This window comes from Felis catus, chromosome D3 (assembly GCF_018350175.1).
Source record: "Felis catus isolate Fca126 chromosome D3, F.catus_Fca126_mat1.0, whole genome shotgun sequence".
NCBI lineage: Eukaryota > Metazoa > Chordata > Mammalia > Carnivora > Felidae > Felis > Felis catus.
Window position 1 is genome coordinate 23,092,255 of NC_058379.1, and position 23,368 is coordinate 23,115,622.

The 23,368-nt window shown below is 57.3% G+C and overlaps 2 protein-coding genes across 4 annotated transcripts in view; one reads left to right on the top strand and one right to left on the bottom strand.

Annotated features, from left to right (window-relative positions):
* The window catches only part of ZMAT5 (zinc finger matrin-type 5), a 27,224-nt gene extending 14,392 nt beyond the window's left edge, over window positions 1-12,832 (top strand). For all 3 annotated transcript variants that reach the window (XM_006938571.5, XM_019814812.3, XM_003994776.6), the window contains exons 3-6: window positions 3,490-3,552; window positions 5,175-5,255; window positions 7,007-7,118; window positions 12,411-12,832. In XM_006938571.5, the coding sequence (XP_006938633.1) occupies window positions 3,490-3,552; window positions 5,175-5,255; window positions 7,007-7,118; window positions 12,411-12,540 (386 nt within the window). In that variant the 3' untranslated portion in view covers window positions 12,541-12,832. The remainder of the gene's footprint in view (window positions 1-3,489; window positions 3,553-5,174; window positions 5,256-7,006; window positions 7,119-12,410) is intronic.
* CABP7 (calcium binding protein 7) lies at window positions 11,917-22,642 on the bottom strand. The gene is made up of 5 exons (XM_011287735.4): window positions 22,417-22,642; window positions 15,972-16,115; window positions 14,971-15,083; window positions 14,504-14,657; window positions 11,917-14,274 (listed from the first exon to the last, which is right to left on the bottom strand). The coding sequence occupies exons 1-5, from the start codon at window positions 22,523-22,525 to the stop codon at window positions 14,147-14,149; spliced, it is 648 nt and encodes a 215-aa protein (XP_011286037.2). The 5' UTR covers window positions 22,526-22,642; the 3' UTR covers window positions 11,917-14,146.
* Between the last annotated feature and the right edge of the window lie 726 nt (window positions 22,643-23,368).

The window sequence follows — 23,368 nt, forward strand, 5'->3', positions numbered from 1 at the left end:
GAGCTAAGCTGACTGGCTGTCAGTCCCAAGGTGTCACTCCCAGTGTGGCCCTAAAGCTGCCATGTGTAAAACGGCCCTAACAACAGTACCCACCTCCCAGGGATGTGACAGGGACTCAGTACATTTCATACATGACTGTGTGGCCTGGAAGGGTTCACTCAGTAGGAACAATGTTTATGGGACCACAAAAGGATTGGCCTCAGGCCCTTTATCTCCTGGACTCATCTATTCAGACAGTGCTCAGTGAACACTTAGCATGTTCTCTCCGAGGCAGGCTCTGAAGACTTCCAGGTTAATAAGACAGGACCCCTCTCCTAAGCAGCCTCACTCCCAGTTACAGCAGTGTGTTCTGGGCAGAACCCCTGTCTTGTGCAGGCCTCCATGCCCTGCCCACCTCTCCCTCCAAGCTCCAGCCACCCTGGCCATTGCAGGTACTGTCCTGTCTGTGGGCATGTCTTTCCTGCTATTGTCCTGCCCTCAGCCTAGCCCTTCCATCCCAGAACTCAACTCAGGCAGAGCGTCCTCAGGGATGCCCTCCCCACCCGCTAGGCAAGGTGAGGTCATTTGGCTGAATGCTGGCTGCTCCCGTTTATGTCCCCCACGGCTTAGTGTGACTGTTGAACTGGAAGGGAGGAGCAGGTCTGACTTACTGTCCACTAAATCCCCATCCTGGCATGGCGCCTGGCGCACAGGACCAGCTCGGTAAATGTTTGTTAGATGAATATCTTAGTGAACGAGCAAACAAACACCAGGCACCAAGGTGGCTGTTAATTTTGGGAGATGAAGCAAGAAGGACCAAGGGGGTCAGATCACAAGGAGCCTTGAATGCTGGGTGGAGGAGCATGCCTTCTTTATGCGGGCCCTGGGCTAGGGTTCTCAGCCCTGGGTGCCCTTCAGGGTCACCAAGGAGCTTTTAACAATTTTCATGCTCTCCCACTCAGATGAGTTAAAGCAGAACCTGAGAAGGATGGGCCTCAGGATTATTTATTTTATTTTAAGAAGAATTTTATTTTTTTAATGTTTTATTTATTTTTGAGAGAGTACAAGCAGGGGAGAGACAGAGAGAGGGGGACAGAGGATCCTAAGCAGGTTCTGTGCTGACAGCAGCACGCCCAACGTGAGGCTTGAATTCAAGAACTGCGAGATCATAACTTGAGTAGAAGTTAGACACTTCACTGACTGGGCCACGCAGGTGCCCCAGAGAAGAAACTTTTTTTTTAATGTTTATTTTTGAGAAAGAGAAAGAAAGAGAGAAAGAGAGAGAGAGAGAGAACACGAGCAGGGGAGGGGCAGAGAGAAAGGGGGAAGAGAATCTGAAGCAGGCTCCGTGCTGACAGCAGCGAGCCTGATGTGGGGCTCGAACTCACGAACCATGAGATCATGACCTGAGGCAAAGTTGGACAAACTGAACCACCCAGGCGCCTCGGAAGAAACTTTTTAAAGTTGTTTATTTATTTATTTTGAGAGAGAGGAAAAGAGACCGTGTGCTCAGGGGAGAGGCAGAGAGAGAGGGAAAGAGAGAATACCAGGCTCTGACAGTGCAGAGCCCTGTTGGGCTCGATCTCACAGACTGCAAGATCATGACCTACGCTGAAGTCAGGAGTTGGACTCTTTACCAACTGAGCCACCCATGCGCCCTGGGATCTGTGTATTTTTAATGTTTATTTATTTTTGAGAGAGACAGACAGACAGACTGCGAGTAGTGGAGGGGCAGAGAGAGGGGGAGACGCAGAACCCGAAGCAGGCTTCAGGCTCTGAGCTGTCAGCACAGAGCCCAATGCCGGGCTTAAACCCACGAATGGCGAGATCATGACCTGAGCTGAAGTTGGACACTTAACCGACTGAGCCACCCAGGCACCCCAGGATCCACATATTTTAAAAGCTGCCTGATGATTCTCCCATGTGGCTGGGGTCAAGAACCACCAGCCAGAGACTGGGCAGCCTGGAACTTTTCTCCCACAGTGAGTCTCCCAGCCAGGGCGCCCTGGCTAAGATGCAGGCTCAGACCCCCCACTCAGGCTCAGCTGTCCTACCTCTGGGACATGGGGGCAGGACCAGGCAATGTTCACATCAGCCGGGTGAGCTGAGTCTGACAGGCCCAGTGCTGACAGATAGACACCCTCTATCCTGCTGGCCCCACCCAGACCACTCTGCCAGGCCACCCCTGGAGTGAGTCCTTTGATAACCAACTCCTGACCCCAGAGGCCCACCCCTACCAGCTGCCTTGCCCTCAGGAAGAGGAAGGGAGAAGCTCCTATCTGAGTTGGCCCTTACCCAGCCACCAGGAGATCACATGGGAAAGGGCAGGGGCCTTAGAGTCACATGCCAGGGTTAAACCGGGCACTGCCACTTCCTGACTGTGTGCCCTTTCCCCCGTTTGAACTTCAGTTTTTCCCTCTGCAAAATGGGGATGGTAGCACTATGCAGTGGGTTTGTGAGGAGGACATGAAAGAAGAACTGCCACCGTTTGTTGAGCGTCCATGACAGAGGTTCTGAGCCCTGGCTGAATGTTAGTGTCACCTGGGGAGTGTGATGCCGAAGCCACTTCCAGCCCCACATTCCTGGCAATTCTAATGTGCCATGAGGGTTGGGAATCATCGGCCACCTCTGCCAAGTGCTCTGCATCCATTACTTTATTCAATTTTCACAGCAGCCCTACAGGGGAGAATTTTCCTCCCATTTTGCATATGAGGAAACAGAGACTTGGGGAGATTAAGCAGCTTGCCTCTGGACTCGGAAACCCATTGGTCTTTCCTTTACTCCAGCAGCCTCTAGAAAAGACACCAACAGGGAAAGTGCCCAGCCCAGGCCTCCAGGGCAACATCAGGGCCTCTGAGTCAGGGCATCTTCCTGTCTTACTCACAGATTTTGACCGATTGGTTCCTTACCTACAAAGAAGCACACGAAACTTAAACCATAAATATATGATAAAAATAAAGGGGGAAAAGTTGGAGGAAACCAGGGTTAAGGTTCATATCCAGAAAGATTGCTGTGAAGTCCCTTTGAGGCTGGCAGCTGGTCTGGCTCTGAGAGCCCGCAGGTCTCAGGTATAACAAGGAGCAGAGAGTGACCTGCTGCAGCGTGGCTGTGGAGGGATGCCTGAGCCCCGGGGCTTACTGGTGGGCTACCTGGACACCAGGAATTTTTTTAGTTTTCTATTCTTGTAGATTCACAGGAAGTTACAAAGACAGTATGGACAGTGTAGGGTACCAGGATTTTAAAAAAACTAAACTAAACTGCCCAGGTGATTCCATTGTTTGGTCAAAGCCAGAACCTCAGACCTAAAACTTGGTTCTTGCCTTTGGCTGGGTCTAGGAGGGGTTGAGGTCACCTGAAGCTCAGATGCTTCTGCCCAGCATCCCCACCTGTGGTCATCCCCCACTGTGGTTGTCTCTTTCTACACTCCTCTGTCGATGGGAACTGTTTCCTTTTCTGATCTTGGTGCCTCTGTACAACTGAAGTCTGAACCCGGCTCCTCTCTCCTCGCAGATGCAGCTGCCATCTTGCTAGATGAACAGAACAAGCGGCCGTGTAGGAAGTTTCTGCTGACAGGTAAAGTGTCCTACTCAGTTCAGGTCCCTCCAGGGACCAGCATGCCCTGTCTGGCCTGCTTGGACCTCTGCGGAGCCTCTCCCCTTCCCCAGCCACTATCCTAAACCCATTTTGTGGTCTCAGTGCATCAGCCAGCTGGTCAGTTGAGACCTTCCCAGGGGTTGTGCCTTAGGACTTCCAGGGCCTAGTCTTCAGCACTTCAGACATAGAATGTGATTTTATCGGCCCACTCAGAACAAGCAAGTGCCGGGAGATTGCGAGTAAATCTAGGAGACACTGATGGGTGTGATAGATTGGCTGATTAAGTTAGTCTGGGAGTCCAACCCCCTGCTCCCACCCTCCCAGCAGGCAGGCCTGGAGACAGATGGTAACAGGTCTGAGGAGAAGGTTCAGAATTAGAACCAAGGGTGCTAAGTGTTGATTTGACTGCTCAATACCCAGCTAATAAAGATACATATAGTTCAAAGAGATCAAACAGGGGCGCCTGGGTGGCGCAGTCGGTTAAGCGTCCGACTTTAGCCAGGTCACGATCTCGCGGTCCGGGAGTTCGAGCCCCGCGTCAGGCTCTGGGCTGATGGCTCAGAGCCTGGAGCCTGTTTCCGATTCTGTGTTTCCTCTCTCTCTGCCCCTCCCCCGTTCATGCTCTGTCTCTCTCTGTCCCAAAAATAAATAAACATTGAAAAAAAAAATTTTTTTTTTTAAATAAAAAAAAAAACAAAGAGATCAAACAAACAAAAAAAGCCCTCAGTAAACAAAGGAACCAAGTGCAAATGAAAATAAAGGTAGGAAAAATAAGACAGAGCCCAGAGAATGATTAGTTTCCTCCATGCTTGCTTTGAGTTTCTGTATATTTTCTGAGGATTTGGCCCTGAGCTTCCTAGCAGCCAAGGCAAGGAGGGGAACCATGGTGATTAACATGGTATGTAGCACTGGGGAGAGGTACTGCTATCAGCCTAAGGAAGCCAGGTGTATGGCCACACTCCCCTCAGGAGACAGTGCGACCCCTAGGATGGTCACTAGGCCTGCAGATCAGGGCCTTCCCCCACAGACTTCACCTTGATGTGAAAATGCCACTGGTAGGTTATGCTGGCTTAAGAGACCTCCAGTCTCCTGTTATTTTGAGACACATTTTGGTCTGCTGGTTAAGATTTGGAAAGCCACACTGGGCTTTGGTACCTCCTTGGCAAAGCTACCATTAAAGCCTTTCTGGCGAGCATTCCAGCCGCTCCTGCAAGCCAGATGGGCAGGTGGGCACCAAGCAGAGGGCACAGCATGTACAGTGGCCTGGATTGGGGAAAGAAAGCATGACTCTTTCAGGGGCCCACCCATGATTTGTTGAGGCTGGGGAACAGGGGTTCGGGGCCAGGGCAGTGGTGACAGTAGAAAGCCTGCAGAGGCTTGTGCAGCCCAATCACAGAAGGCTTCAGGATTTGATTCCCAACAGGCTTGTTCTGGCTGCTTGTGTGGGCGGGGCCAAAGAGATTCCAAGTTTTTCTCTGGAGGTGGAGTTGCTACTCTATAGACTCTAAAGCCTCACACCTAAAACTCTGATGGCCCCTCAGCCCTTGGAGGGAGCTCTTCAAAGCCGTGAGTAACTCTGTCTTCCCTGTCTTCTGTTGCAGGCCAGTGTGACTTTGGCTCCAACTGCAGATTTTCCCACATGTCAGAGAGAGATCTGCAAGAGCTGAGTATCCAGGTGGAGGGTGTGTTTTGGCGGGGTCCCTGGGTTGGAGGGGGGGCAGTCTGCTGGGGGGATGCCAGATCTGAGGCCCAGGAAGCTGCCCAGTGTCTCCCCACCTCCTCCTCTTTTGTGGACACCTTGTGGGATAAGCTGAGAGCTGCCTAGGTGATGGGGTGGAGGTCAGGAACTGCCTCCAAACCGCCCCAGGCATGAGTGGAAAAAGAACAGGGGAACTCCCATTTGTGTTCCTGCTGGGTCTAAAGTGACGTATGGGGCTTCCTGTCCTGGAGCCCTGACGGGAGTGCCTCAGCCTCATCTGGACCCTGCTGGGTGCTCATTTGTGTGTATCATCCCCCCTTCCTTCCATCAGGCAGCACCTGTCTCCAGCCCTTACTCAGCACCAGATCCCCTACCTCATCCTGGGGACAAAGGGATAAAGACGACACCTTCCCCACCCTCAGAATTCTCAGGCCCGGTGGCTCCAGGGAAGAACAAGTGTAGCTTCCCCTGGAAATTGCCACATCTGTCTTTGAGAAATTCACTTGTCACTTCTCCAGTTAGAGAACAAGGACATTTCCACTGAGATGGTCTATTTCGATCTTCTGATGAAGCCCCCACTGAACAGATAGAGAAACTGAAGCTAGCGTAGGGCAGAAGGCCCTCACGTGAGCCCCCAGCAGGTTAGAGGCCAACTCTAGTCTCCTTGGGTGCTGCTGCTCACTCTTCCATCTGTCCAGGAAGCTTCAGGGCAGCCAGTGAGTGTCCGAGGCAGCCTGGCCTTTGCCCTCGTTCCCAGTGGGACTCCACTCCCCTCTGATCAGTCATACTCTGCGGGCCCTGCCCTGGGGAGCTGATGGCACTGTGGCCACAGCCCTGGCACAAACACAGGGTTTCCAGGAGCTTTCCCAGGGCAGAAGTGAGGCCCCATCGGCCTCGCCAGCGAGTCCTGGCAGTGGTGGTATCTCCAGCTCTTCACTGGCCTAGGCTCTCGGGGAACAGTTGGCCCGTGGCAAGGAAAGCATAGGCCAGTGGGCCTGGAGCTGGAGATGATGCCTGGTGGAGACCCGGATGGGAGAAGCCCCAGGGGGCTGGGAACCGACGAGTGCCCTGTGACCTTGGCACATGACTAACCCTCTTGGAGGCAGTGTCCTGACCTTTTAAATGTGTCTAGGTGTAGAGGCGAAGTGAGATGAAGCGTGTGCAGTGCTAGCCCAGGCCTTGGGCCCCCTCGTTGGTCCATGAGTAGGATTGTTTTCCTCCAGCGCCAGGCCTCATCCCAAGTCCTCCCAGAGACCCTGACCCTTCTCACACCCAGCTTGTTTGAACCATTGGCTCAATTTTAATTCGGTGAGCAAAGGTTCTTACAGGACATTTTATAAAAAGAAAAACCAGGAAAACTGAGGCGCCTTCCCCTGCCCAGGGTCAGAGAGACCCGCAAGGGGCAGAGCCAAGATTCAAACCCAGCTTTGCCCTGTTCTGCAGCCCACGTTGCCTCCCTGATCCCGGGTCTGGGCCCCTTCTGAGGACAGGCTCTCTACATACTTTATCCTGTGTCCAGCTGCAAAAAGCTTGGGAGGCAGCCCGTGTTTTATCTCCACTTGATGAGGAAGCAGAGTGAGGCCCAGAGGAGCAAGCCTAGGAAGGTGGCAGCATGGTGGGGACAGTGCAGCCTGTGCTGCACTCCTCAGGAGGTTCTGACTGCTTTGTGGGAGGGTGGGGTTCAGGAGCGGGTGGATGTGCCCCTCACTTGCCTCTCTCTTCCTATCCCCACAGAAGAGAGGCGGGCCAGGGAGTGGCCACTAGATGTCGTCGAGCTCCCTGAGGGCCATCTGGAAGACTGGTTGGAAAAGAGAGCAAAGCGGTTGAGCTCAGCCCCAAGCAGCAGGTACAGGACCTGTGGGTCCCCTCCTCCTATCCCCTCTGGGAGAGTACCCTAGCCAGCCTGCCCTGACCAGCAGCTGAGCAGTCTCATGAACCGTCCCAGTCCAGGGACCAGACATGGACGCCCCCAAAGAACTCCCCCAGGGAGGGGCCACACTGGGGCTTTTGGGGACTTATTTAAAGGTTCTTGTTCCTCGACCTCATCCTCCTGCCTTAGTGGCTCCTCCCTTAACTGGTATCTATGCTGGCTGGTGGGGAAGCAGGTGGCTAAGCTGACTTGACTCAACATCACCAAGTCCATTGTCAGAGGGAGGGGCCTGATTGTGGTTACTGAGGCCCCAGTATGCCAGTCACTGCGCTCTCTTCTCCAGGACCCTGGACCCTGCAGATGGGGAACTGCGGCTCACAGGAGGGTGTGACTTGCCTAAAGGCACACAGCTGAGAGGCAGAGCTGGGAATGCATAGAGATGTGACTGGCTCACTGCCATTGCCTCACTGCCTCCTTGAGGAGGAGGCTGGGGTGGGTCGGCCCAGCTGCTGCCTGGGTCTGGCCCTCAATATGTTCAGAAGTGGGTGGAGCACCCTGAGTCGGGGGCCCTCAGGTGTATGCTGTATGCTGTCCCAGGGCTCCTGGGCTCTCCTACCAGGTGTTGAAGGAGACAGAGGGGAGGAAGGGGGCTAACAGACGTGCTTGTGAGTTGCCTGTGACTTGGTAGTTTTCTGCACTGGGCTGCCTCATTTTGCCTACCTTGCAATGGGGCTTCAGACCCAGTTGTCTCTGTGGTGTGGTCTCCTGCAACAGTGGCCTGGCCTGGGCTGAGGGAGCCTGGTTGGACAGTAGGGAGTGAGGCCTTCTCTCTAGGCTCCGCCAGGAGGTGGGGGCTAAGCTTCTTGTCTTCTCTGTGCCCCGATGAAAAGAACTTTTTGTTAAACTATTTTAAAATTAACTTTTAGTTGTTTTTTAAATTTGTTTTAAATCTGTGTTGGTTTTGTCCCCCACCTTAAAACAACATAGTACAGACGTGACTAATTTGTTGGATGGAGTGTGATGTCCTTCCCTTCTGGTCCTGTCTGAGGTGGTTGTGATTTTGGTCAGGGGAGCACCCTGTTTGGGACTGGTCCGGGAATCCATGTCCTGAGCCCCAGGCTCCACCAGCTGATGTGTCAGAGTGCTGGGGCTGGTTGGAGGCACCCAGAGAGCTCCAAGGCCTTCTCCGCTCTTCTACTGCTTGGACCTGGCCACCCATGGGTCTCAGCAATCTGCTCTGACTTGGTGGTCCTCTGTTGGGAGTGAGCACCAGAGGCCTGGGCACCTCCTGAGCATTTCCAAGGGCCCAAGGAGACCCAGTGCCTGGGCTGGCTTGAGCACAGGCATGGGGTAGAGGTGGGTGCCCTGAAGTCCCTCCCTGGGGACAGATGTGTCCCACTGCTGTCCAGTGCAGGAGCCTGTGACCATGAGACTCAGAGGACTGGGGGTTGAGACGGAGAAACTGAGGCTGAATAACGGGCCTAGAGTCTCAGGTAGAGGTGGTGACCACATGATAATTGGGTGTGTTGGTGCTGTGGTGCACCTGGCCTTTGGCTCTGGGCATTTAGGGGGATTGGTGCCCCTAGTTTATGGCTGAGGAATCTCAACCTCTCCAGGAGCTTGTGACTGTCCTGGTCACATACCTGCTATCTCTCTCAACTGACACTTGAGAGAGAACTTAGGCCTCTCTTGGTCTAGTACCTGGGCTACCTCTGTCACCATGTTTATGGCTGGCCGAGGGGCCCTGTCAGCTGGAGGTTTGGAATGGTAGTGGCCGTAGCCAGCTGCTGGGATGGCAGTAGTGATTTCTGGAACAGAGCCTCCAACTAGGGACCACCCAAGACTCTATGGAGTCTCAACCTTGTCCCTTGGGCCCCTCACCCTCTGGCCACACAACCTGGCCCCATCCAGAGGACCTGCTTTTCCCAGCCACCACTTGTTCTCTGTGCCCGTGTACCTTTCCACCTGCCTCCTGAGGGTTCAGAGCCAAAATGAATTGTTCTGGGCAGAGCAGGCCTGTCTGGCCTTGAGAAAAAGGTTGTTGGAAGGGAAGTGACCATTTATTACTACTTCTGCTATCACTGCTTCGGTCTTTGTAAGCCCTCTTCTGTAGTGTCTCATGAAAAATAATGCCCTTATCCCACAGCCCCTGGCTTTGGGGTCTGTTCCTCCACTCACAGCCCCACCCTACAGGGTCAGGGGGGATGGATTCAAGCCCCTGGACTGTCTTGTTCTGTTCTCTGAGTCTCTTACCCTGGAGGCAGCCCTGCAGAAAGTTCCCTCTGTGCCTTTCATCCACCCCAGCTTTCCTGACGGCCACAGCAGCCCATCCTGCCTTCCCACCTCTCCTCTGCTCATCCGCTCCATCCTCCACACAACAGCCCCAGCCAGTTTCTAAAACACTCCCTGACCTGGCCCCGACCCCGACCCCTGCACCTTAGAGATTCTGGACTCTGCAGCCCGGCTCAACAGACCCCGGGGAACTTCCCTGCCACCTCCCCAGCCCTTGGGGTCACCTTCTCACCTCTCCCATCTGGCCTCTGTCAGTCTCACTGGATGCTCGGCGGCTTCTTGGATGTGGTGGGATTTTCGTGCACCTTGTAAATGCTATTTCATCTGCCTGGAACTGCCTCCCCACTTCTGCCTGGCAAAGTCAGACTCATTCTTCAAGCTTTAGCTAAGACATCCCCCCTGACACGGCCCTGAGCTCACATTGTTGTCATTTGGGCTTGGCGCAGGCTCAGGACATGTTGACTGCATGTGAGCATTTGGGGGAGCAGGGTCCCTGGCCCCGAGGACTATTCCCTAGATGTGTTGTGGGCCCCTTGTGGAGACGAGTCTGATGGCTCCGCTTCTCTGGGTGTCTGTTTTCTCCCCTGAGGCACAGGGTGAAGATGGCTGCCTGGTCCACGTACGTGGGGCCACCCAGACTCGAGGGCCCCAACCCCACAGGCTGAGCAAAGCCTTTGAGGTAAACCAGGCCAACCCTCCTCGTAAGGGGGATGGAGGCTCTGTAAGGCCCCAGCCTGGCACACTGTGCCATCCCCCTCAGCAGACTGACCCTGAGGGATCTGCCAAGAGCAGACAGTGGCAGGAGGGAGAGGCAGGTCTCAGACACACAGACTAATCCCCCGGCAAGGCCAGTGCTTGTCCCTGTTTTCCATTGTTGGCTCTTCAGATCGTGATTTTATCCCTCTTAATCTCCCTTTTTGCACCCCTCTCTGGGCTGACGCTACTGTTCGGCCCAGGTGCCTCCCTAAGACTCTTTTCTTCTGATCAGAACCATGGCTGGGGAAAAGCAAAAGACAGTTGCTCCTGTCCTTGTGCTGGGGGCAAACAGGCCACTAGAGAGGCCACGAGCAGTCTTGTGCACCTCAGTGTCCCTGTGTTGCAGGGCTGAAGGGGTGTGCCCCAAGGGCTCAGTGGCCCAAGGAATGTGTCTGTGTCTGAGCACACAAAAGGGGTACTCTTATCCTGGTGGGAGGCCTCAGCTGCCCAGGAATCTGCCCCATCTTCTAGAGAAGGGTCTGAGGTTCATGGGAAGGGGCTCTCCAGGATCACACCCTCCCCACGGAGAATTGCAGTCACCTTAACCCTGTGGGAAGTCTGGGGTTGGCTGGCAGCTGGGCTTTCCCTTCTGACAACTGCGGAGCCTCCCCCACTCCCACCCTTCTCTGCGGCTGGTGGAGTTTATGAAGTCTCCCCAATGTCATAAATCATCCCGGGAGCTGCTTTCTGCGCTCTCCAGCAGGCAGCAGGCAGCTAAGCAGGGGATTTCCCTGGCCTGAAGTCTTCAAGTCAGCTCTGTAAGGCGGGTCAGGCCCCGAGAGGGGCAGGCTGGGTGGCTGCAGTGAGGCAAACTCCCTGGGCTCCTGACCCCAGCCCCCACTCCGCCTCGGAGGCCTGAGCCCTCTCCAAACCTTTCAGAGGGCCCAGGACTTTCCCTTTCTGCAGAGGGCCGGCCACTGGCTCCGAGCCTGCTGGAGGTGCCAGGGCATCACCTCCACTGAAAGCTGGGTCTGCAGATTGGGGGGCAGTGTCTGGAGCCCACGAATATGTTGCCCGTTAGCCCCTAATCCCCTGATCCCAGACTCTGTCACTTGGGCGTGTGACTGACTCTGTGTACTTCAGTTACCTCATCCATAAAATGGGGTTCACATGAGGATGCTTGAAGTTTCTCTAGACGTTGGTGTCTGGCCCAGAGTAGTGCCTAGTCAGTAAGATCACCCAGCATTGCTCTTTGTCATCAGCAGACATTCACTGAGTGGCCTTCTGGGGCCAGGCCTGGCTCTGGGCACAGGGGGCGGGGGGAGGCAGATGGAGCCCAGCCCTACCCCTTGGTCTCTTCCATCTGAGAGCTCCAGTCCCACAGGGGAGACTTGAGCTCCCAGGTGAGTTCAAAGTGCTCCATAGCCCGAGAGGGTCAGTGCAGCCCTGGAGTAGCAGACGGAGTGGGAATTAAGTCCAGAAGCACTGGAATGTGGGACAGTTGGTGGAGGGAAGCTGCCTCCCTTGGGACAGAGTGGCCCCCAGCTGAGCACCCAGGGTGGATGCTTCAGATAGGCCCTGGGTTCCCAGGTGGCCTCCAGGGTGGTGGGCCTTCAGGGGAAGGAGAGTGAGTAGCATGAGAAATGAGGCTTTTAAAAAAAAATTTTAGACAAGTATTTTTTTCTGATTTCAAAGGCTTGCGTGCTTGTAAAACTTTTCTTGAAAAGTATAAAGAAGTAAAAAAATCACCCATAACTACACCACGCAGATAGAACCACTGTTAACATTTTGCTGTGTCTTCCAGGGTTTTTTTTTTATGCATTTATATATGTTATATATCTTTAAACAAAAATAGTATCATGCTATATACATTATTTTATAAGCTGCTTTTTCTCTCTACTCACACAGTACATCATGATACCTTTCCTTATCAGTGCATATAAGTCTGCCTTAAAGTTTATGCAGGCTGCATAGCATTCTCAGCTGTGGACGTGCATGTGTATTTAATCAATCCCCCACAGGTGGACACAGGTTATTTCCCTTTCTTGTAGCTCAGTCTCTGCCCACAGCTCTGCTATTTCCTTGGGCTCCTTCCTAGAGGTGAAGTTGCTGGCTCAGAGGGTCTGCATGTTTTTGAGGCTCTGCCTTCCAGAAAGGTCATGCAAGCAGCTGACCTTTTCCATAGCTGGGGTCTTAAGGAGGGGGAGCTGGGGGAAGGTGCCCCAGCCTGGGCCTGGACTGTGCCCCATTCTAATTCTCTGCCTTTCTCCTTCTCTCTAGGGCCGAGCCCATGAGAAACACCATCTTCCAGTACCCCATAGGCTGGCCACCAGTCCAGGAGCTGCCTCCATCCCTGCGGGCACCCCCACCCGGGGGGTGGCCCCTGCAGCCCAGCGTCCAGTGGGGCTGAGCCCCTCATCCTCATCTGACCCCCATCTGGTCAGCGTTTGTGTCAGTCACGAGAAAGATAAGGGCTCATACTGGGGACACCGAGGCCCGCTCCCGCTGCACGCTGTGGAGGCTCTGAAACCATTGGCTTGGCCTGGCTTGACTGAGGCCCCAGAGTCTCCCTACCAGGTACAGCCCTGGTCCTAGCTCTGCTCCAGGCAGCTCTACCCTCCCTCCCTCCCTCATGGGACATCTTGAGAAGATGGGTGAGAAAACTTCCTTCCGGATGTTTATAAAGAAAGTCTTTCACCATGGTGATGTGGCTTCCTCCTTGCCCGGCGCCCTCAGCTCTGTGCCCTGGCCCCTGGTTGGAGGACAGGCAGGACTGGAGTAGGTGACGTCCTCTGCAGGGCGATGAGTGCTTGCTGCCCGTCTCCCTGGAGGGCCGGCAGAGGCTCAGCACAGCTGCGCAGACAGTGCGCCAGTGTGGCTGTGATAAGTGACTCCGGGTGTGGGAGAGGAGCTCGAGGACCCAGTCTGCTGTCCCTGTCCCCATGTCTGCCCATGCTGAGCTGGTGCCCGAACGTGGGGCTTGGTGGGAGCTGTGTCTCTGGCCTAGATGGTGTAGAGAAGTTGGGGGCCCCAGGTGGACAGGCCCCGGACTTGGAGTGGCCTGGCTGAGCTTCCTGGCACCGACAGTGCTGGGCTACACCAGCCCCTTAGCCCAGCGTGACACAGGGCCCCTCCCAGGGCTTCTGCCCCAGAAGAGCCCCCTGCAACGGGAAGGTTGCACAGGCTGCTCAGGAGATTTGGAAACTCCCGCCCCCTGGTCTGCTTCCCTCCTCACTGCACTCCAGTTCTAGATTCTGTGCTGGGTGGTGATGGGCAATGTGGCCCTCAGGCCAGTGGGCCTCTGATGAGGGGGCTCAGAGGGTAGAGAGACTGCAGGGCCACCTCAGATGCCCCATCTGCCATGCGCTTCTGCCCTTCCTGAAAATCCCTGAAGGGGGTTCTGAAGCCAAATCTGGGGGCCCTCTGAGTCTCAGGGTCCTCCTCTCTGAAATGGGCAAATTCTTTGGCCCCAGTGGGTACATGGAGGAAGGCTGGGTTTGAGTCTAAGGAGGGTCAGAGAAAGGGACCCCACAGAAGGCCAGAGGCCTTCCCAGACTTGGCCAGGGAATAGGGCCCAGGAAACCCCAGCCTCACCCCCTCTCCAAGAGGAAGCATTCTGCCCCCATCTCCACCCTGCCCACAGCCCTGGGCAAATGTCAGGGACCACAGTCGGGCTGGCTGTGTGACCCTGGGCACAGGGTCCTCCTTCCTGCCTAAGTGCCCACAGCAGCTACAGGACTAAACTTCCCAGGAGCCCCTGGACGGTGGGAAGAGTGAGTGCTACATTCGGGCCAGGATGGGCAAGGTGGAGGCGGGGCTGGGGGCTGCCCTCAAGAGCCACCACCAGGCCCTCCACAGCCAGGCCACAGCTCCATGCAGAGCCCACAGGGTGGGTGGGGTGGGGTTGCCAGATGTCCAGGACCTGAAGTACACGCGGCGGTGGCCCAGGGAGCCGAGTGAGGGAGGGGACTGCAGGCGGTGGCGGGCGCAGAGGGGGCCCCATGCACCGCGTGCGCCTACTTCATGCCGCTGCGCAGCACCTGGTTGGCTGCGATGAGCATGACGCTAATGATGAAGGCGATGGCGAAGGCGCAGATCAGACTCTTGCGCACGCACGTCTGGCGGATCTGCTGGTTGGAGCAGGCTGTGGCCGCCCGCCAGGGAGCACCAGAGAGAGACAGACGGGGACAGCGAAGCATGGAATCAGGAGCCGCCTGCACTTCCGCACACAGGCTTGTCCCATGGGACGCGCAGGGACACAAGGCTTGGGGCTGGCAAGGAGGCCCCCAGCCTCCCCCTGTCAACCCCTGGTTCCTCCTCCCCCTGCCCAAGCAGTTGGCCTGCCCATGGGGTACCAGGGGTCGGTCACTCACTCTCCACGTCCACGGGGCACTCCTCAGCTGTGCCCAGGTGGCTTTCCTCCTCCGTCATGATGATGTTCTCGATGTCCTTCATGGACAGGTGCTCACAGAAGGTGTCGTACAGCAGCCGCTTCAGCTCGTCCACGGTCAGCTTCTGCATGTCGCACTTGCAGAGGGGAGGAGACACAGTGCTCTGGCCACTGCCACCACCACAGCTGCCACCCAGAACCTTGCAGCCACACAAGCCCAACAGGCCTCCAGACTCTGGAGGACTGGAAACCACTCTATTCCTTGACTCCTCAACCACACCAGCCCCCCCCCCCTCCAAGGGAGCCCGTGGCTCCCTGGGAGACAAGACATCCAGTGGATAGAAGCCTGGGATAGTCATTCCCCTTTACAGCGTGGCCCTGGCTATTCACTAGCCCCAGTACAGCCCTCCACAGTGTGCACACCCTAGGTCCCAACCAGCCAGTGCATACCTTCCAGAAGACAGTGTCAAAGTCAGTGCCATGAAACTTCTCTGGGATCCCCGAGGTAGAAAGCTTGGGTCCCAGGAGAGTCACAAACTCCTCAAAGTCCACTTGGCCGTCGCCTAGGGCAAGCATAGGTTCAATCAGTGGCCAGCTTACAACTGGGCTGGGTCCTGGGCCACCTCAGGCAGGTCCCACCTTCTCTGAGCCTTGAGTTATTTTCAGGGACACATAACATCTGCCAAGCTCTGGGCTGATGCTAAACTCACCAAATATGATGAGGCCCCACCTGGTAAAATGGAGATGGAGTGCAGCAGGTGGGCCCAAGTAGATAGGAGACCCTCAGAGTTTACTCAGAAACCATGGCTTCCCAGCACCCTGCTTCCTTCCCCCGGCAGATGTGGGGCCTGACATTCTCCCCACACAGCTCAGGGCACAATCTACCCAGACCACCACCTGCTCTCTAGGTGGATAGGAGGCAGGGCTGGAGGCCCACAGTGAGGACGGGGGGATGAAAAGAGAGGACTGGACATTACTGGTCTTTTTTACTCGCTTTTCTTTAATAAAATGCCAGGTGGCAAATGCAACTAAATGATTTTTTATTTGGGGTGAGGGGACCTGGGGTATTTAGTATACCCTTTTCTACTTTCCTGTATTTCAAAAATTGCTCAGGGAGCACCTGGCCGGCTCAGTTGGTAGAGCATGAGACTCTTGTCTCAGGGTCATGAGTTCGAGCCCCACATTGGGTGCAGAGATCACTCAAAAGTTGAAAAAAAAAAAATCTTAAAAAAATTGTTCCGAATACAGAGCAAGAGAGGCAGAGCTTCTGACCTCCGTGCGTGGATATGATTGGGGCCATCACACTCTGGCCTCTATTCTCTAGGCTGATAAATGGGTCCAGACCTGGCTGCATACTGCTATGGGCTTAGGGGGTGCCTGGGAGGGAGAGGCTCAAGGCCTCAGAGGCCCAGGTGAGGGGTGAGGAAACTGAGGCAGGGGGTGATGCTCACCGTCCATGTCCAGCCGCTGGATGATAACTTCCAGCTCCACCTCATTGGGCATGTAGCCCAGGGAGCGCATGGCTGTGCCCAGCTCCTGCTTGGAGATGAAGCCATTGCCATCGCGGTCAAAGACTTTGAAGGCCTCGCGGATCTCTGTTGGGGGAGCAGAGCAGATTGGGACCTCGTCTCTGTCCTCACACCCCCCCCTCCCAGGCCCCCAGGATCCCCAAACCCGCAGACTGAGCACAGCATTGAGAATCTACTATGGAGCCTGCAGGTCTGACTGACCAGAGACAAGTGGCAGGTGGTCCAGGAGTCCACCATAGCACTCCCTTCTGGAAGCTCAGGGCAAGCCAAGCTGGGCAGCAAAGCTGTGCCCAGGCCCGTGGCACTGACGATAGAGGAGAGCGCCCTCAGGGTCTCAGCCTTCGCTTGTCAGGCTCCCACAGCCTCTCAGGGCGTGCTCACGACGACCCCGTGTGGCGGGTAGCATGAGTCCCACAGGGCGGGCTCCTGGGGCCTGGTAGTGGTGGCCTCTGTGAGCTGCCAAAGGCTTCCCCGCCCACCCCTCACTCCTTCCGTCCCCCACACCCCCTCATTCCCATCACATGCTTCCTCCCTTGGGCTCAGCTTAGAAACTCCAGCCAACACTCCTTAATGGTGCCACGTGGGGCAACCACCATCTCCGGCTCAGGGCTGACAGGCCTGCCAACTCCGTGCAGACTGTCTCCCCAGCCCAAGGTTTGGGGGAAGGCAGACACTGGATAGAGGGACCACAGCAAGCCCAGGCCTGCTCAGATGTGGGGATTGTCCCTTGCATTGTACAGAAAGGGAGACTGAGGCCGGAGGACCTGGGTGACTCAGGGGTGGAGAGGAATGCCCTGGGCTGGGAGCAGTGAGTGACCTTGGGTCAAACTCCATCCCACCCACAGTAAAATGCCCAATAGTGATGTGGGTATGACAAGAGTTTTACCAAAGATGTCTAGGAACTGCTGAGGGGTCCTAACCTCTCTCTGCTCACCTTCATTGTTACTCAGCCCAGGAAGGGCCCTAAAGAGCATTTTCCTTTGGTGGGAGCAGGAATCTCACTCCTCCCACACCCTCTCCGCTCCAGCTCCCTTGTTCAGTTCACCTGCCAGCCTCTTGGCCTTTGCCTGAGCCTTCCCCCAAGACTTCAACAGGCACAATCCTGTCCCTGGGTGTAGGTGTGGGTGTACTTGGAAGCAGAGACAGATGAAAATGCTCCACACTGCAGACCTGTAAACTGAGGCATGGAGAGGCAAAACAGCCAGCCCAGGGTCAGTTTGGAGTTAAGGCTGTTTCTGGTGAGAGCAGAAGTTAGGTTGGCCTAGGCCTGGCCTTAAAGGTCTATGAGCCCCTAAAACTGATTGTGGAATCCTGTGCCACGCAGTTATTCCCAGAACCCACTGGCCCCATTGAAGACTAGGGGCCATGGCAAGGTGGCCATGACCAAACTTTATCAGGTTCTTCCTACCTGGTGTCTGCACCCAAGGCCTGGAGGTTAGACCAGAGGGCATGCAGGCCAAGACAGAGACAGCAGGCTACAGTTGAGATGTCTGGGCCCCCAGACCACCCATCCTAGGCTGGGCCTGAGAATCTGGTCGAACCAGGTGCCCCTAAGCCAGAAAGGAGCTGGGATGGGAAATGTGGGCCCAGCCCAGGGATTTCTATAAACCCCGGATCGGAACTCCAGGCCAACTCCCACCTAGGGTTTTCCTGGGCCACTGATGAGGTGGTAAGCTCCTTATCACCAGAGGTATATATGGGAAGACACCCAGAGTCATGGAGGCTGCTGAGGAACTCATATCGCTTGGGAGTCTCTAGGTAGAGATTAAGGCACTGGCCATGCAACCAGTTACACCCTCTGCCACTTTCACCGCCACACACACTTGGGTTTCTGGCCAGCACTGTTGCCCTCCTGACCAAGCCACAGGCTCTGTCCACCCCAGGTGTCCTGAACTCCTGCACTAGGAACCTGTTCAGCCTTGCTAAACACCAGCACTGCTCCACATCCAGGCCTTCGAACATGTGGCTCCTTTTGCCCGGAACTTCTTCTCTTCACCATGGTAAACTCCGATGCATCTCAGGTTCCCAGCATGGACTGCATCACCTCTTTGGTGTCCTCCCCGCCTCCACCACCAGCTGACTCTGGCTTTCTTCCGGGCTCCCACAGACCCTGTTCTTCCCTTGCACTGACCACACTGGATTGTGAATTACGAGTGCCATGAGGGCAGGGGCCAGGTCGGTCTTGTTCACAGCTGGGTCCCCATTTCCTGCAACAGTCCCTGTCTGTCGAGCATAAACATCTGCTGACCTAGTGATTTAATGAATGAATGACTGATTTGGAGAATCTACCCATCTGGAGCACACAGAGAAAAGAGCTGAGCAGAAGTTCATGCACCACTTGGTGCGAAGCCATCATTCAGAGCCCATTTACTCCTAGTTTACAAACAATCCTGGTAGGAGTAAGCATTTGCTTTCTGCTCCCCAAGCAGGCAAGAAACATGAGGGAAGACTGAGAATGCTGCTTGTCACCTTGTCCAACCGCCAAGGGCCCCACCCCTACCCACCCTATGGGCCACCACTGAAGAGCGGAATCAAGCTGAGGGCAGGGTCGAGGGTGCCACCCCCAAGATTTCTGGGTCAAGGGCTGGTTTTAGAAGGAGGAGCCCAGGGTCAAGCACCCCATTTTTCTGGGTCCTCAGTTTCCTCCTCTGTAGACGCCCATTTGGGAGATCACAAGGTGGGATGGCAAAACCCTCAACCCACGGTGGGGCTGCAGTGGGTGCTGGCCCCCTCCCCTGCCATGAGCTGGGGTCCAGGCTCTTCCTCCTACCCTGGCAGGGCCCAGGTATGGCCCCCAGAGCCCATGGCTGCTTCAGTTGGAGCCCCTGACTTTCCTCTGAGAGCTCTGAGGAAACTCACTGAGCTGGACAGGAGACAGTGAAGGACAGGTGAATCTTGGGTTATGTGGGCAGGTGACAGACCCTGAGGCATCCCCACAGGTCCCAAGAGGCACCAGCACTCTGTCGGGAAGCTGGAGTCCAGAAAGGGGGCGCACACGCTGGAGGTCACTCGCAGAGCAGGGGCAGTGTCTGTCCTCTGCAGCAGCTGCCATTCTCCGCGGCATTGGCCCCACGCCCCACCACTCTGGCGTCCCTGAGTTTCCAGTATGCGCAGAGGCGGCTGCTGGACTTGCAGGGAAGAGGGGCAGGATAGGGGACTCCCCCACCCCCCATACTCTGAATGCCCTATTTGGCCACTGTCGATGCAGGCTCCACTGTCTGAATGAGCAGGCCAAGTGCCAACCTCAGAACTCTGCCCTGGTGGCTGCCTGCCTGTCTGTCTGTCTGTCTCCTTTCTCTTCTCTCTGGCCAGAAAGGGCTGGGCCAGGGCCTGCAGCCACCTCACTCCTACCCTCAGGTGCTCAAGTCCGTTGATGCCACTGGGGCCAGCCTCTGTGCTCCTGCAGACCCTGGAGGGCTTTGCTGGGTGTATATGTCATGGCCGGGATGGTGGTGGAGCGGGATGAAGGGAAAATCTGGAAAGCCTGTGCCTCTTCTCAGGGTCAGACAGGCTGCAGGCCAGTTTGGCCCAGCCACATCTACTCTGCCAACTTCCACCCATGGCTCCCCAGGGTCACAGGCCCCCAGACGCCTTTGTCAGACCTTCAAGGACTCTTCTACCCAGACTTTCCCCAGATCCTGCCTTCCGGACCTGTCCTACTGCACACTGTGGGTCCCTGACTCCAGACCTTTCACCCATCTCTCTACACTCCAGGCTCTGACCCATGCAGGATTCTCCCCCCCCCCCGCCCCCTCCTTGGCCTCCCCTGCTGCTGCATCTGAACCCGTGAGCCCGCCGCTGCGTGCCAGGTCCCTTGATGAGCACCTCCATTGCATCCTCTGTCACCGGCAGCCCAAGGGAGTGCCAATGCCAAGCCCCTTTTACAGATGGAGAAAATGAGGCAAGAAAGGCAAGTGATTGTCCAAGGTCACTCCATGAGTTGATGGTGTAGAGATCTGAACCCAGTGCTGCCCGGCTGGGAAGCCCTCATCTACACCCTGTGCTCTCCACCTCCCTTACTGGTCCCTCTCCCCCTCAGATTAACCGCCCCCTGGATTTCTGCGGCAGGCACATAATGTCTGCAGCATTTCATCCCAAGCTGCTGGGCTCCCTCTTCTCTGCACATGTGGATCCTCCACCGGTGGGTGTCCTCCCAGCAAAGGGCCTGGGTCTTACCCAGACGGCCTTGGGGCAGGAGCACTAATGCAGGACACTGGCAGGGGGGGTGTCACCTTTTCCATCTAGCCCTGGCATTCAAGGACCACTGGGGCCTACAGAGACTTGGTCCCTCAAGAGGGCTTTTGGTTGCCTACAGCCAAGACAGAGGTCAGTCACGGAGGACTTTTTGCCCTCATCTACAGCTGCTCACAGGCTCGGAAGTAGGCTGGGGCCACCCAGGCATCTGCTTGTTCCACGACCCCCACTTGACCACCCCAAGGTGGGCCCTGCCCTTCAGATGCCCCCTGCCAGGGTCCCTCTGCTCCTCAGGGCCCAGGAGAAGGGGACAGGAGAGAAGCAAGGAGTGCGTTTGGTGTGGCTGGTGACTAACGCTGCTGGGTTCCTGCCAGTGTGTCTGCCAGGCGGCCCAAGGGGAGCCTGCGGCCTCCTTGCCCCTGCACTGCCCTCCCTATGCCCGCTCACCCCTGCAGCCCAGCCTCTGCTTGGCTTCTTAGAGGGTCTGCACCCCAGGGCTGGGAGATCAAGAGAGGAGAGACCCCGTGAGACATGGTGGGGTGCTGGAAACAAGGGTAGGGAATGAGGTGGAAGCTGCCAGGATTTGGGGGGGACAATGTTGACCCCTGCCCAAGTGGCCAGCAGGAGGGTATGGAGGAAGACCCATGGAGGCAGACACTGGCAGAGGGTCGGGGTGGCTCAGGGCAGGAGGAGACAATGGTGGGGAAGTGACGGCCTCTGCCCCATCCCCTGCCCTCTTGGTCCTCATCGTACCTCTTCCTTTTCCCAGGCCCTGGGCAGACAGGGAAGACACCTGGGCTTTGGGGTTCAAGGCTAGAGACCCAGCAGTATCACTCATCTATCTGTTCTGCTCACATCAGACACCAGACCCCATCTCCGTGGCTCTGACAGCCTCTGGTGGCTTTCAGGGGACTTGAGAGGAGCAGGTGGCTCATAGCCTATGGTGCAGTGTGGTTTTGGGGGGGTGGGGGTAGCTACCTTTTTCTCTTGATCTTCCCCTCACCCAGTCTGACTCCCTTGAGATCTACCCTCTATAGGGCTTAGGAATGAGGGAGGACCTCTCTCCATGCCTTCCCCTGTGCTCCCATCATCATCCCTGACTGCACTGGTGTCTCAGATACACCCCCTTAAGCCCTGATGAGCACCAGATCTCAGAGATCCCTGGACCTAAGATAACCAAAGGGAGGCCCAGCCTCTGGGTGATCTCAGCCCTTTACCCAACAGCAGACAAGTAGATCCCAGGGGTCCAAGACTCCCATCAGCCCAGAACCCCCACTCCACACCAAATAGGGCCCTAGGAGGCCTGGGAGAAGGGAAGACTGAACACCTGCCCCCAGCCCAGGAGGGAAAGAGCTTACAGGCCCCAGGGGGCTCACTGCTCCCCCAGAATCTTTGGTCCAGGGATTCCAGCCCCTGACCTCTGCTCAGATCTGGCCTAGACCCTGCTTTTAAGGTCCCCCATTCATGTTGAGAGACAGAGAGACTCTGGGGGGCCAGATTTGGGTCCCAGCCTCTGCCTTTCCCTTCCAGGCTTGGTTATCGAGACCAAGCCGCCCAATCTGGCCACTTGTTGTCGCCACCACCTCCTGGGCCGCCCTCCCGGCGCTCTGGGCTGGGGGTCCCTGCAGGGCTGTGGGGAAGGGGCTAAGGCCGCAGGAGGAACTGGGGACAGCCCCGCAGGCGTTAAGAGCAGGGCAGTCGCCCTCTCCCCTTCTCCGGCTGCCCGAGCAGATTGGATTTTAAAAGCGACACGAGCGGAATGTCAATTCGAGCGCAGAGCCGCGGGCGGGCGCCGCGGAGGGGATCAGGATGCGGGTGCTCCGGCCGGGCCCGCGCGGGGGACACAGCTCGGACCCCCACCCAAACCGCCGCGTTGCCGCACCGTCACCGCGGACTGCGCGGCCCCGTGACCCCGCTGCGGGGCTCAGCAAGTTTCCGCAGCGCGGGGGACCATGCGGACAGGGGCTGGGCCGCCCCTCAGCCTTGGCAACCCCCACCGCGGCACCCAGAGGTGTGAGTTGGTCCTGACTCCCCACGCAGCTGCTCGCTGGAGCGCCCACCTGGCAGCCGGCACCTGAGGACGGCCCCCCCACCCCCTGCGCCCCGAGTCCGCGCTTCACCTGGGCGCACAGGTAGGAGGGCGAGCGGGCGGGGGTCCCGGCGGGGCACTCACCCTCCAGTTCGTCCTCAGGGATGTCCACGGGGCGCTGCTCCGACAGCAGGTTGGGCACGGTGTAGATGCCCCGGTACATCAACGCCGCCGTCACCGGGTGGAACGGCATCTTGGAGGCTCCGCGCCCGCCCGCCCGCCGCAAACTTTGAGGTCGGGGCTCATGGGCCGGCGGCGGCCCCGGGGGCGGCTGGAGCGGGCGCGGCGCGCGGTTGCGGAGGGCGGCCCGGCGGCAGCAGCGGTGGCGAGGCGGGGGGCGCCCCTCCGGGGGCCTAGCGCCCCCGCGCCCCGGGCCACCGGTCCATGCCGCCCCCTCCCTGGTCCGGCTCCGGGCCGGGGCCCCGCAGGGGCGGCGGGGGCGGCGCCGTTCGGGCCTCTCCGCTCTGTTCGCCGAGCGCTGCTCCCGCCGCGCCCGCTCCTCGGTGCCCCGCGCGCTCCGCGCTGCTCGCCGCCCGCTAGTCCGCTCGCCGGCGCGGCCGCCCGGCCCGCCGCTCCGGCTCTCGCCGCCTCCCGTGCTCGCTTGCTCGCTCGCTCTGTGCCGCGCTGGCTGCGCTCCCCGCCTCCCCCGCCCGCCCGCCGCCCGCCCCCTCTGCGCTCTCCACCCCCCCTCCCGCCCCTTCCCGCCGCCGGCCCCTGCGCGGTCGCCCCTAGCCCGCCGCTGCTCCTTCTCTCCTTAGCCCCAGGTTCCCCTTTCCCCCTGCGGAGGATCACTGTCCCTCGCCCAGAGTCCGCAGCTACCAAGACCAAGGTGGGGGTGGGGCCCTTCCTTCCTGCCCCTTGGCCCGTCCCCACCCCCCACGAACAGAACAGGGAACTGAGGACCAGAAGAGACCTGACAGAGAGGTGAGATGGGCCCCAGATGCCTGGGTCCTGGAGGAGAATCATACAGTATTGGTGTCAGGAGGGGCTCCAATATGGGGAAACTGAGGCTGAGAAAGAAGGGCGTTGACCAAGG